The sequence below is a fragment of the Eptatretus burgeri genome, chromosome 5 (genome assembly GCF_056783735.1).
Source record: "Eptatretus burgeri isolate ZD-2024b chromosome 5, Ebu_testis_v1, whole genome shotgun sequence".
Taxonomy (NCBI): Eukaryota; Metazoa; Chordata; class Myxini; order Myxiniformes; family Myxinidae; genus Eptatretus; species Eptatretus burgeri.
The window spans coordinates 99,395,636-99,414,998 of record NC_140965.1 but is presented as its reverse complement, the minus strand read 5'-3'; the positions used below and the strand labels follow the sequence as shown (position 1 = coordinate 99,414,998).

At 43.8% G+C, this 19,363-nt stretch overlaps 1 protein-coding gene across 2 annotated transcripts in view; it reads right to left on the bottom strand.

The window, feature by feature from the left end:
• Positions 1 to 19,363, bottom strand: part of LOC147027041 (acidic mammalian chitinase-like) — a 78,971-nt gene that overhangs the window by 29,910 nt on the left and 29,698 nt on the right. Inside the window, exons 2-6 of one of the 2 annotated variants that reach the window (XM_085883139.1) lie at positions 18,250 to 18,341; positions 12,619 to 12,663; positions 5,445 to 5,483; positions 4,442 to 4,646; positions 96 to 152 (exon numbers count right to left, since the gene is read on the bottom strand). In XM_085883139.1, the coding sequence (XP_085739265.1) occupies positions 96 to 152; positions 4,442 to 4,646; positions 5,445 to 5,483; positions 12,619 to 12,646 (329 nt within the window). In that variant the 5' untranslated portion in view covers positions 12,647 to 12,663; positions 18,250 to 18,341. Of the gene's footprint in view, positions 1 to 95; positions 153 to 4,441; positions 4,647 to 5,444; positions 5,484 to 12,618; positions 12,664 to 18,249; positions 18,359 to 19,363 lie in introns of those variants that run through there. The other variant, XM_085883140.1, reaches the window with a different exon arrangement.

The window sequence follows — 19,363 nt, the reverse complement described above, 5'->3', positions numbered from 1 at the left end:
TGGCACGTCACTTATTACTCAAAGGAAAATGTGAAAAAAGAAAACACATCAACACCACCACCACCAATGTCACAAACAACAAATTTGGAACTTACGTAGCTGATCCAAAGTTCCATCCTCCAACTGATATGAGAATTTTAAGGTCTGGGTTCCTGCAGGAAAAAAACACATATCTCATTAAAAAAATCGACATGGCTGTATTTGTACAAAGTGCTGCAGCATGTATTTTATGATGCGTTTCATATGAACTGCAATATTTCAATCCACTTGATTGTTATTTCGATTATTGGATAGTCCACATCAGGTTTGGTGGTTATACAGTGAATAAGCTGACAATGTTGTTGTGTATTTGCACACATTCACTTCCTACTTAGTTGATGCAGGTATTGGATTTAACATTGCTGTGGATTATAAAGGAAGATTATTTACTCATGTGATGTGACATGTAATCCATGCAGAAAGGTCGACTTCCTAGAGGCCTCATTCCTTCCTTCAATATCCTAAAACTTCCTCAGTTACTTTAATGTCCTCTCTGCCTCTACTTATTTATTTTATAAATGCGCCCTCACTTATACCGATTTCTTATTTTGCATTCAGTCAGTCTGTCATTGTGTAAGGCTTGCGGCAATATTAAATATATGATTTTGTGTTTAGATTTTATCCTGTACAATGGAGGTAATTATTGGCTCTGCAGTGGTCTCTTGGTTCTTTTGTTTATTTGTAAAACAACGCATGCAGAGCTAAAGCATATTTAATGCAGCAACTGTTCAAGCCACTGACATCATCGTAATTGACAGTGTGCATTCGACGTCATCGTTCAATGAAGAAAACAACAACACATCCTCTCTCGGTGTTGTAAAAGGTAGATCAGCTTGACCTCCTGAACGGGAGGACGTTGAAAACAACAGATAAGCTTGACCTCTGTCGTGGGAGGACGTGAAACCGAGTGGGGTCGGTTGTAGATAGCAGCTTGACCCCCGTGCACAACAGATCGAGTTTGACCTGCATAGCGGGAGGACGTTTGAAACAACAGATTGAGCTTGACCTCTGTGGCAAGAGGACGTTCATGGAAGAACTTGAACAAGAGACATTAAAGCAGCCATTCCTCGCATGCGATCTACGGACCGGGCGTCTCGATCTACCGGGCGTTCGATATTTCAGCAGGAACACCGTCACAGAATGGGGAGCTCTGAGTACTCCATCAAGCTGCGAATGAAGGCCTTGTCAGTGGATAAAAGTTCAGCTGTGCCAAGGAAGGACGTTGCATGACAGAGGATGCCCAGCTGATAATTTTCTCAAGGTCTCAAGAGAGGGAAGAGAGTGCTGCCTGCCGATCTGAAAGATGAAGAATATCATGGCAGAGGGTGGAGTCATCAGCAAATAGCAAAAAAGGATTTTCCAGATAGTCAGAAAAATCGTTGAAGAGATTCTGTTGAGAGCCACACATTGGCTATGAGAGTAGAGGAAGTGAGTAACCTCAGAGTGGAATTGGCCTTGGATGTCATAGGTAGAGAGTTTGGAGAGAAACCAATTTGCAAGGAGGTTTGTCATCGCCAAGCCCAGATTGGAGGATTTGCCGTTGGGAGAAATCCAGGTCGAAAAGTTCACAGATTGTGTCAGTCCCATGGGGTCACAGAAGTCCTTTGCTGAAGTGCTATGGCTGGTGAGAGAGTTTCCGACACCCAGCCAATTTGCTTATACATAATATAAATCACCACATATGAGGAAGAGAGAGTTGGGAGGAGTGGTTACAAGTTGGTCTATGTTGTCAGAGCGAGAGAGCCATTGAGAGACAATAAGGTATCAGGAGATGTCCTGTGGGAGAATGGATTTTCTAAACAGATGATATCCAGTTTATCTCTGTCTCAGTAGAGCGGAGGCCTCAGATGGATGAAGTCCACAAAGTTAGGGGAATGGGAGAAGGAATTGTTAGCAGGGTGCAGGAATGTGGAGAGTAGCTTGGGAAAGTTGTAGCGCGAGGAAGCTGGAAGGTTGTGGCGTAGGAGGAAAGCTGGGAGGGTGCTCTGAGGGGTGGAGGTGAGAGGGGATGGGACCAGGGAGAAGGTGAGAGGGGACGGGACCAGGGAGAAGGTGAGAGGGGGCGGGACCAGGAAGAAGGTGAGAGGGGGCAGGACCAGGGAGAAGGTGAGAGGGGCGGGACCAGGGAGAAGGTGAGAGGGGCGGGACCAGGGAGAAGGTGAGAGGGGCGGGCAGAGGGAGAAGGTGAGGGGGGCGGGACCAGGGAGAAGGTGAGAGGGGCGGGACCAGGGAGACGGTGAGAGGGGCGGGACCAGGGAGAAGGTGAGAGGGGCGGGACCAGGGAGAAGGTGAGAGGGGCGGGACTAGGGAGAAGGTGAGAGGGGCGGGACGAGGGAGAAGATGAGAGGGGGCGGGATGAGCGAGAAGCTCAGGGGGAGGGGTGAGGGAGAAGGTGAGAGGGGGCCAGGACGAGGGAGAAGATGAGAGGGGGGAAGGACGAGGGAGAAGGTGAGAGGGGGGCGGGACGAGGGAGAAGGTGAGAGGGGGCGGGACGAGGGAGAAAGAGGGTGAGGCAGAAAAATGGGAGACAGGAGGGAGATGGGGAAGATTGGAAAATGGGAGGGGTCAGGGTGAGTGCAAGCTTTGAGGGGGTAGGGTAAGGGGAAGCTTTGAGGAGGTGGGGTGAGGGGGATGCAGAAAGAGAATATATGAAGCAAGGGATGCTGAAGAGGGTGACACATAGACCAGGTGGGGTTGGAAGGATGCGGGCATGTCCAAGACATGGGGGAGGGTAATGCCATGGAGAGTTTTGACACGTTGTAAGACGTGAAAGGGAATCGATTGTCGTGATCAGACAACGTCTGCAATTTGGACTTCACAAGATTGATAATTTGGATATACGGAGACAGATCTCATGGGAGGGGTGGAAAGAAACATTGTTGAAGGCAAAGAGGAAAGTGGTGCTCTAGGTATGGGAGGAGGGTTGAAGGATCAAACATTTAGGAGTGAGACAGGTTTGAAAAATCCTGCTGAAGAAGAACAATAAGAAGAAGAGGAATAGATTGAGATGAAGAAGAAGAACACAGTGTTCCTCAGGTAGAAATAAGGAATGTGAAGCATTTTAAAATGTATTTAAAAACTTTTTACAGGAAGAAGCATTTCATTCAATTAAGATTCAGTTTGGCGATCTTGAGAAAAGGAATGGATAAAGAATGAAGTGCAGTCTGATTATTTTTCTTCTTTCTCTTTAATGGCCACTTATATCCCACTCTGTGGGGTCAGCGGGGGGAAGCTTGGCCTAAGTTTTTACGAAATGGCTGGCCAGGCCTGACATTCGACTAGTTGGGGCAGGAATTTGGAATATGGCCATGGTGCCAGTGATAGCTCACCGACTTTTCACAAAGGACACCATGGCTCTAACGTCCACCAACGGATGTTAGCAGACGGGACGCTTGTTTAATGTCCATCCAAGGGATGGCACACACATTGATGAATAACCATGCCTGTGAAACACCAGGCTGACAGTTTATAGCTGGGTTGGGAATCAAACCCAGGCGAGACAGCTTAGAGACGGGTGTGCGTGTGTACCTCTAGGCCATCCTGTCTGTCAGCCCCAGTACAGGCTGAATGATTCATCAATGTTTTGGAGTGAAAGGAAAAAAATATTTTTGTTATTGTTGAAGCGATGAGGGGGTATAGGATGAAGTTGAGGAGGCTGAAGGACAATGCTTGGGAGAAAAGAAGCAAATTGAGGCACGCAGCATCAGAGCCTCTGTGAGCTAATGCCTGGGTGACTTGGCCTGAGCTGCATGGACACTAATTCAACAATACAGCAAAAAAAATAAAAAATAAGTTTGACACAGAAAATTGGATGAAAATCAAACTGCAACACAGTAACGAAAATATAGCAGAAAGACACGATGGATCTCATCTGGGATACTTAGCTTTGATGAACGGAAAGGAGGAACTGCCAATCCAGATGACCACGTGCAACAGACCAGAACAGAAAGTCAATCTTCGTGGGTCAGTGCTCTCATGACCAACTCAAGAACCATGTCAATATTATTTAATATACAAAAACTGTGGAATCCTCCCCTTCCCTCCACCCATTCATTCCCCCTTCATTCCAGTTCCTCCTTTTCTCACAATTTCCTTTCCCTTTTCTCCCCCACTTTAATATTTCACGAGATTTGCTTCCTTTCATTTTTCCTTGAAAATATTAGATTATCGTACTTTCCAAACATTGCTTACTTAAACAACTACAACCTGATTCAAACTACAGTTGTTCGAGGTTTACAAGTGCTGTACAGTACATAGTAATCAAAATAATTTTCATCTTCCTCGAACCATGTGAGGGAATTTTGGTTGTTGATACTTTATCGAAGGAATGTTTTTAAAAAAGGGCTGTTAATGAACTTCAGAAAAAAAATGATATGGAAATTAATTGATATTAATTACTTACACATTCTTCAGCTGCATCATGTCGTGGTAGAGAGTAACATCATTCCATTCTAGTGTGGCCACTTCATTGTTGTAATTTATAGTGGCAAACGCATAGAAGATGTGGGTGCACAGGTGAGCATCAACATTTGCTGGCAAGAATTTGCCAGATCCTGGGCGGTATTGGCTCCAGTTGGTGAAGGAGCACATTCTCATGAAATCCCTGGCTGTTCAGGAGCAAATCATTCAAATAAATAGGGACAATAATGAGTTAGTAAATGTGTGCAGTAAAATAATAGTTTTCATACGGAAGACCGTCAAATCCTGTGTTGCCATCATGGCTTTCAAAGCTTTCAGGCATGCTGGCACTGTGGACTTAACATGGTTGTTGACCCTTCAGGCTATTAAGTTCGTTTTAATGGCTACAATGTTCCTGTGTATATCCTGAGCACAACCACCAGTTTTCAACTCATTGTGTGTTCAGAGGTTAAGGAGTTGCCTGGAAGTCGAACACAAACACAAACAAACAAACAGCTACATCTGCTCCACTGCAAGGTGCTCCCATAGATTAGTGTGGGAATTTTGCATTTGCAAACTTGATCAGAGTTTCAGTTGTGCATAGGACAGCCAACATGGATACTAAAACATGATCAAGGCATGCGTGGTATATTTAACTTGTAGAACTGCCATCAAAGACACAGACCAAATGGAGAATTAGGGAAGAAATGAGAGTTCTCAAATAGAAAACATTCTTTGCAGTTTGGCGATCATTTTTCTTGCTGAAGCATCAATTGTGTGATGTTACATTTTGGTGCATCAATACAACTGTTTTGCAGCTACGTTGTCAATGCATAACCCCCCCCCCATTCTAAACCTTTGCACCAATGAATGATGTCCATTCTTCCTTTGGCTTTATTTTGCTATACTCTGTCATTTTCATCCTCTTCTCTCAAAAATTTACCAATAATCATTTTCAAGTTTATAGTGCCTATGCTGTAAATTGCATGTATAATGTGATTACGTACCATGTGATGCTGGGAGAAAGCATAATGCAAACACCAAAACTAAAAACAGGAAACAAAGAATTATTAATAAAAAAAGAATCACCTTAGGTGTGTGTGTGTGTGTGTGTGTGTGTGTGTGTGTGTGTGTGTGTGTGTGTGTGTGTGTGTGTGTGTGTACAGGTATATTTATCTTCTATCTATACATATAATAAATGTGAGTGTGTGTCAGTCACTCAGTGTGTGTGTGTGTCTCCTCCATAAAACCTAGTGGCCCAAAACTTTGCATGCATACCAAGGGAACTCCAAGGGAGTGTCTGAATGAAAACTGAGTATTTAGCTAAATTTAAACATCTTTTGAAGATAATTAACAGCAGCTTACCCTTGGTCAACCCATCCACCTCACAGAGATCTTAATTCAGCCTACTCAAAAAGCCTTGCTTTGGAAACACGATCTACTCTCACAAACTAATTAAAGCATATAATCGAAATGTGATTTCGGATTTGAGGATCAGATGTCGTGGACTAAATAAATGTTGAAATATGATGGAGTGAAATCTGAGAATTTAAAGAAATTACCGATTCTTATAACCAAGTTTATTAATTTAAGCAAAGCATCATTAAACTTAACTTTTTCTAATGTTTGGACGATTATATTGAGTGAAGAAAAGATTAGGAATATGCAGAAAGTGTAACTTCATTGAGTGCATCAAAAATAATTAACCAGCGGGATCACCACGCTCAATGAGCTGCTTTTGCAAGCCACGGCAATACAGTCGAGAGGGGATCCTTTTTTCCAGCAATTATGTTCGCAAGTTAATTTTTTACTAGATTACTTTTTTCACGTTTTTGGGCAATCTGCTTTCATTATATCTATTAATATATACCGATTAAATATTAATATCTACCTACAACAAAAAAACCCCTTCAAATGTCGAATCGAACCCCGTGTTGTGAATTACGCCAAGTCGGTTCGTGCTCGCAAGGCATAGACTGACATTTTGTGTGCCCTCTGTAGGAAATGAATTTCACCAATTTTTCCCTTGAATTCAACATGAAATTGTTTTTTTTTTTTTAAGTAAGCCTTTGTGGTTCTTCTTTTGGTATACTATATCTGTGCTGAGCTTCATATGGAATCGCAACGGAACTTGGAACAGGGCATGTTTGCCTTGGTCACAACAGTCGCTCGTTTGGGACGTCACCTGATACTGTATATGTATTAGTGCTGGGCTAATTAGAAAATTTGACTATAACCAATAACCCATTTTAAAAAGAAAAAACATCTTTAAAAAAACAAGAAAAAAGGAATCGGCCGACACCAATATGAATTATAAAGTGGTAAATAATGATGTCATAGTGCATTGTTCACACATAAAGTGTGCCGGATCGGTGCTATGCCCGCGATTGACGGACTGACGTTATTGAATGGCTATGAATTAATACATTTTAAATCCCTTCTCTAGTCGATTGATGTATCGAACGGCACAGCATCCGATCATTTTCAAACGAATGATGAGCTACTGTGTGCTCATTAGATAAGTTATTGACAAATATAAAATGAAACATTTCAAGGTCGTCTTGTCATGTGAAAAGCAAGTTTTATGCAAAATGCAATGCAGGGAATTCCCGGGTTACAAAGGGATTCCATTCCAAGCAATCCTTCAAACAGTAAGTAAATTGATCGGCCATTGACTCCGAGTTATGATTGGTGGTATCAGCACACGAGTAGGAGCTACTCACCCAGTGATTTAGGCCTAAGTCACATTTGGCTCTGCGGCTGTAGGGTCTACAAAATGTACGACCACTAGCAATTATACGGCGGCCGCAGTATTTCCACGGTCACACAATGTAGCAGTCACATATGTTTGTATTTTTTGGGGAGCCGCATGGGGTATTTAGAAATTGTGGAGACCGAAAACGTGGGGGTGCCATACGGTCTTTGATTTGATGTCGCACGGTGAGCTTCGGGCGTCCCTGTGGCGGCCATTGAATTTTCAAGGCAGATGCAAGGCAGCCTCAAGGTGCCCGCAAGGCGACCGTAGGGGGGCCCGAAGGCGAACGTGGAAATAGTGCGGCCGCCGTAATTTTTTGGGGGTTGGCAAAATTCATTTTTCATTGATAAGAGCCTACGGCAGCCGCATGAATGACGCAAACCCACCATACGCCCTACGTACGGTTGACGTGGAACACATCTACATCACGACTACGGCTTGTCGAATTGCTACGGCCAATGTAGAAATGAAAAAAGTTATAACTCTGCGCTATAATTACACGGCGACCCCTACGGCCTGTAAAAGATAGCCATACGGCGTAGGGCCACCCTGAGGCCACCTCAGAAACTCTGCGGCCGCCGCACGTTTCTGTCAATTCAGGGGGGGTACGGCTGCCGTATCCTAGCCATAGAGCAAATGTGACTTAGGCCTTAACAAGCTAAGCAGGAGACCAACCATTACCTTGAAATGTGAAAAAATAAATTTAACTGATGCCATGATGCACTCAGGTATGCCTGGAACATATGATGTCAAGACATACTGCTTGGATAACACATTACCTTGGTATGGCCAGGAAGGAAGTACAGTAGGTTTTAACTTTAACCTCAGCAGCATACAAGTGATCACGTTTTCCTTTGTACTAGTGACTGTTTCTAAAGCAATTGGTAACAGTATTTTATACTAGCAAAGGTACCCAGCAACACTGGGCCCCTCTCCCCACCCCTTTCCCTCCCTCCTCCTGGTTCGGGGAATTTTGTTGGTTCTGGAACTATCCCCCCTTTATGTTGGTTTCCCCCCTTTGACTTTTATGTTAACTCAGGGAAAAACTATTTGACCCTGTCAATAAAAAGGAGTGAATGTTTTCTCACAAACAGATCTCCTCTGGCACCAACTTCTCCTTCTTCTCCCCCACCTATTCCACTCAACCTCCACCAGATTCTCCACATTAAATTGTTTCTGGAACCAAGCTCTTCCATGAGCCTCGACTATGAATCAAATTTGTTTTTGGCAATTTGTGTTAAATCTATCTTTGCACTCAAATCTTTTATCCATAAGAGGTGTCAATCCCATTTTCGAAAATGTATTTTTTTTATCATCAAAAGCTCCCAATGTCTTTTTATTTACATTATACAGCGATCAAAAGAAAACCTTTTTGTCGACAATTTCTCACCTGCACCTGCTTTTCACCGGCACGCCACTTCAACAAGATACCATCAGCTCCTTTGAGCAGATAATTACTCTGCACACCACTTCACCCTTTCCCATTCTATCACTGATGAATATAGTGTAAATTTCATAATTTCAGATATCGCAGAGACATAATCAACTGCTTCAACTTCTTGAGTTCCAATATACAAAAGAATGCTATCAAACATTTTCTAGAAAAAATAATTTACAAGGGTGGCGTTTGTGTTATTCCCAGCCTTAGTGAATGTAAATTTACATAACAAGAAACTATCAGCGGTATTCAAGTAAGTTTGTTCATTATTTAATTTCAAAGCTTGTTGTCCCGTTTGTATTCCAGTCTGTTCCTGTTATAGCATTTACCTTGAAGTAGTCTTCCTTTTTAGTGGAGTTTGAGATGATAATGGTATCATCCAAATCATAGATAGTATCAATTGCTTCCAAATTTGTATTTATAACTTTTGAAACCCTGACCCTGGTATTTGGATTATTTTATTTCTTTCCTGGGGAGACAATTGAGCTTTGCTTTTCTTAATTTCTGTGATTGCTTGTAATTTATGGGATTCCTTTTGAGCATCTTTTTATACTCTTTATAGCACCCGCAACGCTTCCCATGGCAGAAGCGGTTGAACCAATTAGGTCTTTATGTTTAAGAATAGTCTAACCAATACCCATTAGAGTATCAATTATCCCATCTCCTTTATTTCTAAATTGATGTCCAATTTTGGTTGAACTGATTGAACAAATCATAAACAAATGATTGAACAAAATTGAATTGATTCAACAAATCGGCTCTTAGGTTTATAGTATCCTCTACCAAGATACATACCTTCACCCTTATTCCACTCATCCCATCCCCATCTTTATTAATTATTTTATATTTTCCCAACTCGTGTTTCCTCACAATAACCATTGTATTTATTTTTTGGAAAATGTCACAAAGGTGAATTGTGATGGATTAATTTCTCCAATGAAGGAAATCATTCGATTATCTTCATCGGTTATCCTAAATCAAAACTAAAGGACCCAATACCAACTGGTGATAAATCTGGAGTAGTTTAAGATTCATCATGCAAGGACTGTGACCAATTCAACATTGGTGAAACTGGAAGGAATTTGAAACAACGACGAGATGAACGTGATAGAGCAATTTGGCTTGGAAAAATGACCCAGTCAGCCATAGCACGTCATTGCCTGCAATCTGGACACAAATTTAACTTTGATGGGACCTGTGTCTTCGACATTACATCCAACAAATGACACAGGTTGATTTTGGAAGCATGGCATGTAAAGAGCGGGAGGGTGGCCTAACTGGGGAGACGGTGGACATACCCACACAATACACACCTCTCATGCAAATGGCGAAAACTGGATGGTGCAAACGACTGGATAAGGTGAGCAACAAACACCCAATCCCAAACACCACATCCACATGTGCACAACACCCAACGAGAACCTCAACACCCACACAACCAACACCTCATCATTCCCAACCCGGACACGAAACCAGCTGTGTTCATTCCCCGGAAACACAAACACAAAAACAACAAGCACACACACATGTTCACCCACACACATACAACACCGGATCACGTGTAAATAAAAAGAACAAAAAAGAGCAGACCACCCTTCAATGATGTGATTTGACGTTTGTTTTTGCTTTTGCAAAATAAAAAGCACCCTTCAATTTGACCTCGAGCACCAGCACGTGACCGGAAATGAGCGGTCGTATCGAAATAAAAACCGGACACGTGCCGAGGCTCAGGGTCCATTGTGTCTGATGAAGTCGGCGAAACGTTGCCCTGAGACCGGGTCTGCTCTCGCTTTTTTGCGCAAATTAGCGGAGTCTCTCTAGTATTTTACTTTTGGTTGGAAGCGCCTTCATTTTATTTTAAAAAGAAAAAAAAAATACACACATATATATATATATATATATATATATATATATATATATATATATATATATATATATATATATATATATATATATATATACATATTGTTACGGCTGTGGAAATTCGCATTACACCATAAAGGGCCCGTAGGTGAGATATCTCTAAGTACATGTGTAGTTAGCCCAAACCCGTTGTATAGAGGGAATTTATGTGATCCATTCGGGCTGCGATCCTTTGAGTTAGGCGTTTTTCTTTTTCTATCTTTTATTTCAAACACACAACATTTCAACAACAACGCCATCCCCATCACAGCGCCAACCACACTGCAACCATGCCTCCTCCACAATCTACGCTACCACATCTTCGCCACTCGCCATTCAACAGGCTCCGTGCGGTTACAATCTCTGCGGAGGAACAAACAAAAACCAACAAGGATGCTCGGTGGGCTTTTCCCGCCTGTTTTTCCCATCTGACTTCCCCGCGCTTTGGAGTGGAGGAAGAGCGATGCAGGTCAAAGGTCAGAGGTCATGTAAAGGTGGGGCCTCTTTTTGGGGGAATACTTCTCTGCCTCCGAGCCAGAAACTGACTCCCTCGGCCCCCAGACGGAGCGGGGTGGAGGGAAAGCGTGAGGGAACGCCCTTTTTGGGAACCCTCTCGAAGGAAGGTGAAGCCGAGAATGGGACGGGGCGAAGGGCTGAGCCCTGGGCGATAAAAGACGTACACGGGTAGGCGCAACGAGCGCTTTTTTCTTCCTCTTCGTCTTGGCTGGTGGTTCGGTTGGTTTTTGTGGCGAGTTGATCTTCAGGAAGAGGTCCTGTGCCCGCGCCTTGGCGAGCGGCCCTGTCACGAAGGCACGGACGGGAGACGCGGTAGCGCCCGTTGCGAGGTGGACCTGTGCGTCCGGACGGGGAGTGCCGGAGAGGGTTCGCTGGCCGCGAGAGAGGTCGGGGCTGGGCGCGACCACACTGACGGTCGCGGGAGAGGGACTCACCAGCCAAAGGGAAGTCACCATTTTCTTTTCGGGGTTTTTGTATGGATCTTGTGGCGCCGTGTCTCGTAAAGTAGAACTGTTTAAGTTTTGCTGTGTGTACGCGTATTCGGTTGTAGCTCTGCATCGTTTCTTTTGTTTTAATTGCTTTATGTGCATTTTGATTGTGTATGGCTGTAAATACGTGCCTTACGTGCTTGTCTGTGTGTGCGTGTGAATAAAATGCTTGCTTGTTGAACTGTGCCCGTTTCGCTTCGTCTTTTCTCTATTGACCCTCCATATTGCTTCACGTAAAGGGTTTATAGTGGGTGCAACATCCCGGTAAATAATCTGAACCGTCGAGGTTGACGATAACACCGCTTGGTTATCCTGATAGTACGAAACGGGCCGCCCAAGCGGCTCGTGTCCGGAGTCGACCTGCGGCGAGGTACGATCGCCCGGTTTACCATCCGCGTGGGTACTTAGGTGGGTCGAGTTTGGCGAACAACCCTATCCTACGCGGGTGGCCGATTGGCACGATTGTGGTGAGGTCGAAAGGCCCACCCGTGACTGGCTCCGGGCGATAGTTCCCGGAGGGTCACGACTGAATTGTCCGTCCGGTGGGCGACATGCCGCGATCCGAGTTGCGTGGCCGTCCGCATGCCGGCAGGCGCGAATTCGCAACAATATATATATATATATATGTATATATATATGTATATATATATCAACATATACACATACATGCGGTCGACGGGTCTTCAAAGATCGGGTGTCTGTAGGTGGGAGGGGGCTGTGAGATCTTGCATTCACTTTGCTTCCCACGACAGTCAGCACATCTCAATTAACTTTTAGTTGATACAACCTACCGTTTGAATTGTCCACTAATGCAGACAGACACTCGCCTTGCAAAGTCTCGTATTCTTTAACCATTTCCACTGACACCCTGAGAATTACTATATCTGATCCATTTCATGATCACAACATAATCTAGAAACTCGACAAAGGTATATTCAATGTATTTACACACCTGCACAAATTTAATGTGAATCAAATTACACATAGTGGAACATTGTGAATGTATCCTGAGAATATGATAGAACATGTTTTGTTGCACCTTTTAAACAGTTTAAACACTGAACATGAAACTGAAGCCTTACCAAGCGAGGCGATTGTTGTGGCTGCCATTGGAAATTTAATTTCACCTGCAACACGTACCAAACAACAAATGAGTAGAAAAATAACTGAACGAGGTAAAGTATGGAACGTTGTGGGTGGAGAGAAGGGGAGTTGTTCATCATGCCATAGTCTTCATTTGATTAATTATTAATTGTAATTTTTGTATGACAATACAGGTACTCTGCCGTCTAGTGAAGGGCAGAATCCAGCGTACTGATATTATATTTCAGTAATTCGACTATCCTGTTCTTTTACTTAAATAAACGTATTAATATTTAAAAGAAAAATTCGAATAATCCAGCTGCCTGACAGATATTTGAGCGCATTGTAATCAAATCAGATCCCGTTAGAGGCTGATCACTTGGAGTCTCACTGGCATTGATTTAAATTATTGGGAAAACTTGGGCCATTCCAAGTCATGAGGAGGCCATTTTCAGGGATCTGGACAACCTGACCTTTGATTCTACTCAAAGGTCGAATCTTATAAAAGATACCATCATGGCATAAGATCTCAAGGCATTCATATGTACCTCCCGTTCTCACCACCATAGCTTTTGACAAAATCGCATTAAATTCTGCCAGGAATCAAATTGAGGACCAAACATATGAGAGAAATAATCAACTTACAAAGTAAAATAGCAAAAAGTATTTGTTTGTGTGTCAAGCTGTTTTGTCAAGGTTTAAACCCCAATGGGGTACTACATTCAACTATCCATCCATACATCCAATGGGACATTGGTGCTGCCCAAGCAGTCTCCTTGGCTATTCGGCACAATCCTGGACGGGTCACCACTCCGACACAGGATACCAGCAAGCTGGCACTCATTTTGCTGATCTCGGAAGGATGACAGGCAGAGTCAACCCCACCTGGTATTAATTCAACATCCAAGGGGGATTTGAACTCAGGATTCCAGGTTTCCAAGCTCAATACCCTAACCATTAAGCCAACACCAGGCATAGATTCAACTATAAGGAACTGTTATCCTGCTGCAGTGCCAGTAGTGATGCAGCATTTTTGAGCATTCCTTGTGTTGGAAACGTAATTTTAAGCTGATTCTAATTCCACCTGTATTTCAGATGTAGACAACATCTATCGAAAAAGTAGAACACTGTGTGCGGGTACCCTGACAAAGTTTTTCTTTGGGCTAAATGATCTGTTTACATTTTATTTGCACCGATTTTTATGTTCCCCTTCATGATTATTCAGATGGGTACGTCTCTCCGTGATGATAAATAGAACGTACAAAGGTTTTATCACATTAAACCTTCTTGAAAGACGTTATCACCTCCACCACCGAAGGTGGACGGAGGTTATGTTTTCACCCCTGTCTGTCTGTTTGTGAACAGGATATATCAAAAAGTTGTGGACAGATTTGGTCGAGAGGTTGGGCATGTGACAAGGAAAGAATGATTTAATTTTGGTGAAGACCTGGATCCAGACCTGGATATGAGAATTTTTTAAGTGATTCTTCACCATTGAGAGATAGTGCCAAAAACTAAAAATAGCACGATATGTCAAAAGGTTATGGATGGATTTGGACGAAACTTGGTGGATATGTTTTGTGTGTGTGTCAAAGAAGAATTGATTTAATTTTGGTGAAGATCCAAATCTGGATCTGGCTCCGAGAATTTTAAAAGTGATTCTTCACCATTGAGAGTGGGACAGGAAAAGGAGCATGCACCGAAGCAGTGTGTTGCTGCATCCACTTTCCACCGGTACTCCAGGGGCTTCCATATGGCCATCCCCCAGGCAGATGCCTGGCTCATCCCCATCTCCATGAGATGCCGATCAACCTGCTGCAACCAAGAGGCACATGGTCGGCCCATTGGCCTCCTCCACTCATGAGACTCCCTCACTCAGAGAATCTTGTGAGCAGAATCAGCATCAGGAAAACGAGTCACGTGTCCATACAGCTGCAGCTGACACTCACGGACTATGCAGGGAACAAATCTCATTTGAATCTCTCTCGGCAACCGCTCATTGGACACAAAGTCCGACCAGCGATAGCCAAGGATTCTCCGAAGAAACCTGGCACCAAAGGAATGAAGTCTCCATCACAGATCCCTGTTCAGTCCAAGTCTCACATCTATAGAGCAAGACTGGAAGCACCAAGGACCTGAAGACTCAGACTTTCATCCTCCTGCACAGGTACGGACAGCGCCACACCCCATGATCCAGTGAATCCATGACTTCCCAGACTCTACCCAAACATCTATTCACCTCTGGCTCACAGCCAGCAGAGACATGAATATTACTGCCAAGGTAAGTAAATTTCTCCATGACCACAACATATTCACCACAAAAAGGTACAGACAAGATATCAGCATCCAAGATGTCGATGAAAGCCTGGATCTCAGATTTGACACAGGAAACCCATAATCCCAGTGCCTCAGACTCCTCAGACAGCACCTCTAGGGCCCCCAAAATGATATCCAGAGCCTCAGCAAAGATGACTGCATCATCTGCGAAATCAAGGTCAGAGATTTTGACATTCCCAAACAATGCACCGCAGCTTGAACTCTCTGACATCCTCCACAGAATCCAGTCCATACAAGTGATGAAAAGTGTGGGGGGCAGCACACACCCCTGACAAACTCCAGGAACAACTCTCAGTCCCAAAGTGTAGTTCAGACATCAGATTGATCAGTTTGGGTGGCACCCCACGAAGACTAAGAATCCTCCAGAGGTCATCCCGATTCACTGAATCGAACGCTTTGCAGAGATCAACATAGGCTGCAAGCAGCCCCTGTCAAAATTCTCGTCTGCGTTCGGTGAGGACCCGAAGGGCAAAGATACGGTAAATCATTGACCTCTTTTGTGTAAAGCATGACGGATCTGGGCGATGGTGCTGAAGCAGATGGTGGCGAACCCTATCAAGAATTATCTGAGCAAAGACCTTGTCAGGCACTGAGAGCAACGTCACTCCTCGGTAGTTGTTGCAGTCCTGGCGATCACCCTTCCCTTTCCAGAGAGGGACAACAAGGCCCCTCTTCCAGTCAGTTGGGATGATGCCTGTGTTCCAGGCAGAGCATAGAACTGCAGGCAACAACATGAGTACAGCATTTCCACCAGCCTTGAGAAGTTCAGCATGGATGCCACAGATCCCTGGAGCTTTTTCCCATTTCAACCGGTTCACCGCAGCCTGTGTTTCCACAAATGAAGGTGGATCACATTTGATTGGAGGGTCAGCAATTGGGATAGTAACACCCCTGACATCCAACTCAAGAGCTGGTGCATCATCCTGTTACAGCCCCCCCTAAATAACCCTATGCTCTAACCATTTCATTATCAAGATGTCTGTCGATGCTCTAAGCGCCCCCCCCCCCACACTCACAGATTCGTTGCACGTAGGCCTCCTTGTCCAACCTCAGTGCACATACAGTTTTACGCCTCAAATCCCTGAACAACTCAGCTCTGCCATTAAGCCTGGCCCTGCGATTCTGGTCAATGGTATCCAGTGTCCCTTGAGAGACAAAATTATTCTTCGCCCTCTGATGAGTTCCAAGACATCCACCGGCAACATCTCGGATGGTGGTCTTGAAGGCACTCCACAATGCTTCAGGATTCCCCAAAGCACCCAGACCCCCAATTGCCCACTCAGCCTGTTTGCAAAGTCCTCAGCTACCCTCTCATACTTGAGCTTGCCAACATCCAGCCTTGGCTGGGATGGGACCATTCTTCTGGATTGAAGTTACAACCAGAGTTGCTACCACAAGCTTGTGGTCAGTATTGAGGAACTGAGCACTCTGGTAGACCCTGCAGTTGTGGATCATCCTCCAGCAACCATCAACGAGCAAATGGCCAATCTGCTTTGCCACACCACCAGCGTTGGAATACCAAGTCCAGCAATGAGCCTGTGGGCGCTGAAAGCATGAACCAGCCACCCTAAGTCCGTGACTTCTTTCAAAGTCAAGGAACTTAATGCTATTCTGGTTCACAGTTCCAGACCCATGGGAACCAACAGATGTCTCATAACCATCCCGATCAGTTCCAGTCGATGCATTGAAATCCCCCAAGACTAGAAAAGTATCTCGCCTGGGGCACTGATCAACCATTGACAGTGGAAAATCCAGGGGTTCCCTGGTCACCCAGAACTCCTTCTAGTATGTCATATAGTTGCTAGTATGTCATATAGGCACTACCATCACTCAGGTAGGTCTCACTAGTCATGATATTTGAGATTGAAACTTGAAGTTTATTGAATTCAAGCTATTTTATTTTGTTATGCATTGAAATATTAAATTAATTAACTTTTATATCTTTTTGCACAATACATGCATATCGAAGAATATGTGAATGTGCATTTATTTGAAAGCTGCAATAAAGTTTTCATAACGTTCATATTACTTAGATTTTCTGTTATTTGGAACCCCCCCCCTCCCTACCCAATTCCTGGATTTGCCCCTGATTGACTCGAGCGTGGCACTGAATGTGTCCTTCACGGTGAGATCACTCGCCTCAGTCGGAGCATATATAGAGACCAGGGAAATGACACCCAAGGAGTGACGAATCCTTATTCTCATTATATGCTCATTGACCAGTGTTACCTCAATTATCATTGGAGTAATCTTATTGGACAAAGCGACAGCAATTCCTTGGGCATGGGAACCATCATAGTGAGTGGACCACCAATAGTAGTTGTAACCACCCATCATGATCTCGCCACTATATGGTGTCCGAACCACAGAGAGTGCTACAATAGCGATGTACAAACGCTTGAGCTCAGATGATAACACAGACAGATGATCATTCTCTCTTAGGGATAGGACATTCCAGGCACCCACCCAAAGGGACCACCTCAGGTGAACTCAAGGAGACCGCCGTCTGGTGGACGACACCTCAGCACAACTATGACACACACACTACCGCAATCTGACCCAGGAAGGTTACCCCGTGGTTTTCCTCCTGTCATCAAAGAATGGGGGGGCTTTGGCTTTGCACCAATCCCATCATCTGGTGAGCTCCCATGTGAAGGGCAGCTGCACAGGAGGTACTCCCATGGAGTGGGCTGTCAGATTTATTTGTGTTTTACTGAGTGAAGTGTTTTATGGTGACCAGAGTGCAAATCCTGCCACCAACCTCCTAAAAAAAAAGGTAACCCAACTGCAGGACGACGTCCGCAGACACAGTTGGGCACGAGAAATGGATGGCCATTGGCTCACAAGGAGCTCCTCCACGCTTTGACAGGTTTTGTTTTTAATCCTGCTGGGTGTCCATATCTATACACCCTCCTCACCAGAAAACTTGGTGGGGGAGACGGTTTGGTCACCAACAATTCGATCATGAAGCAAGTTAATACAGGTTTACATGGTTCCTGAAGCAAGTAGCAGATCTATTCTGGCCAGACCTGACATTTATGGCAATTTGGGGATTGCCCAAATGAGAAAATATTGTGGGCCAATTTAAACTTCTGCAACTGTGGAACTCTCCGTCCAATAAAGTCAATTGGCAATCCCCTAGATGTAATCCATCACAAATATATTCGAAAAAAACAGCAACCAAAAATGATTTCTTTTAAAATGCATTTGTTACATCTATCAGCTTCTTAACATACCATCATCATGATGTTCTAAATGCATTAATAAAGTCAAAATTTTAAAACAAAGCATACCACAAGCGGGGAGTTTCTTTCACGACGCAGTCTCTTCTCGAAGATGACACTGGTGGTCCTCAAACCGTGATGAGCTCGCTTATGAATGTTGCCTGTTTATGACCAGATAAGTGACAAACAAATCCAGCCAATATAAAATGCTGGAGGGTGGGGAATATTACAAATTACCTTGACAGAGAGGAACAATTCAATATGTCTGTCGAGGGCAAATACAATTATTGCACAATAAACTTCCTCTTTGCGTCAACTTCAATAATTATTTGTCCATGCAAAGGTGAGAGATCGTTCCGGACTAATCATTTAATAAAGCTTAAACTATTCTTCACTGATCTATCGTTTATTTCTAAATGAGCTTGTGAAGCATATCTGTATTCCACACACATGTGCACACCTCCATGAGTCTTAGACCAAAAAAAATTTAAAATGCTTAATATATTTCATTCCCCTGCTCTTCTAGCCAAAGAAAGCTGCCCAAAGCAACCAAGAAAAGCAACACTAGTAGCTCTTTCAAACTCAACACGGGTTCTTCGATAGCTCCAGACATTCACAAGTAGCCCATACATGAGAATCCCAACGCTACATGCCCCCTCAGCCACCGGACCGATTTCATCACTTTTTGGCGAGTAATCAGTGACAGCATAGACCTTAACACACACCACCAAGGTTCCCAAGCATGTACCAGGTACAATGGCAATAGCAGTCAACATGTGAATAACAAGACCCAATCACATCTATCACCCATAATTGGGTTTTGATAATTATGTCACCAGTCAGCAGGTGTGTGTGTGTGTGTGTGTGTGTGTGTGTGTGTGTGTGTGTGTGTGTGTGTGTGTGTGTGTGTGTGTGTGTGTGTGTGTGTGTGTGTGTGTGTATATTGGGTAGTCGATCCAGTCGAAAAAAAAATTTTTTTTTTTGATCTACCCTTATTATCAGTATTTCCGTCGGTATGTTGGGTAGTCGATCCAGTCGAAAAAAAAAAAAAATTTTTAGAGATTTGTTCTACCCTTATTATCAGTATTTAAAATGGCGATTTCAGTTAATACAATGGCGATTTCGATGAAACTTGGTTGGTAGGTTCATACCATGACCTAGTTGTATGCAAATGACAACCGTT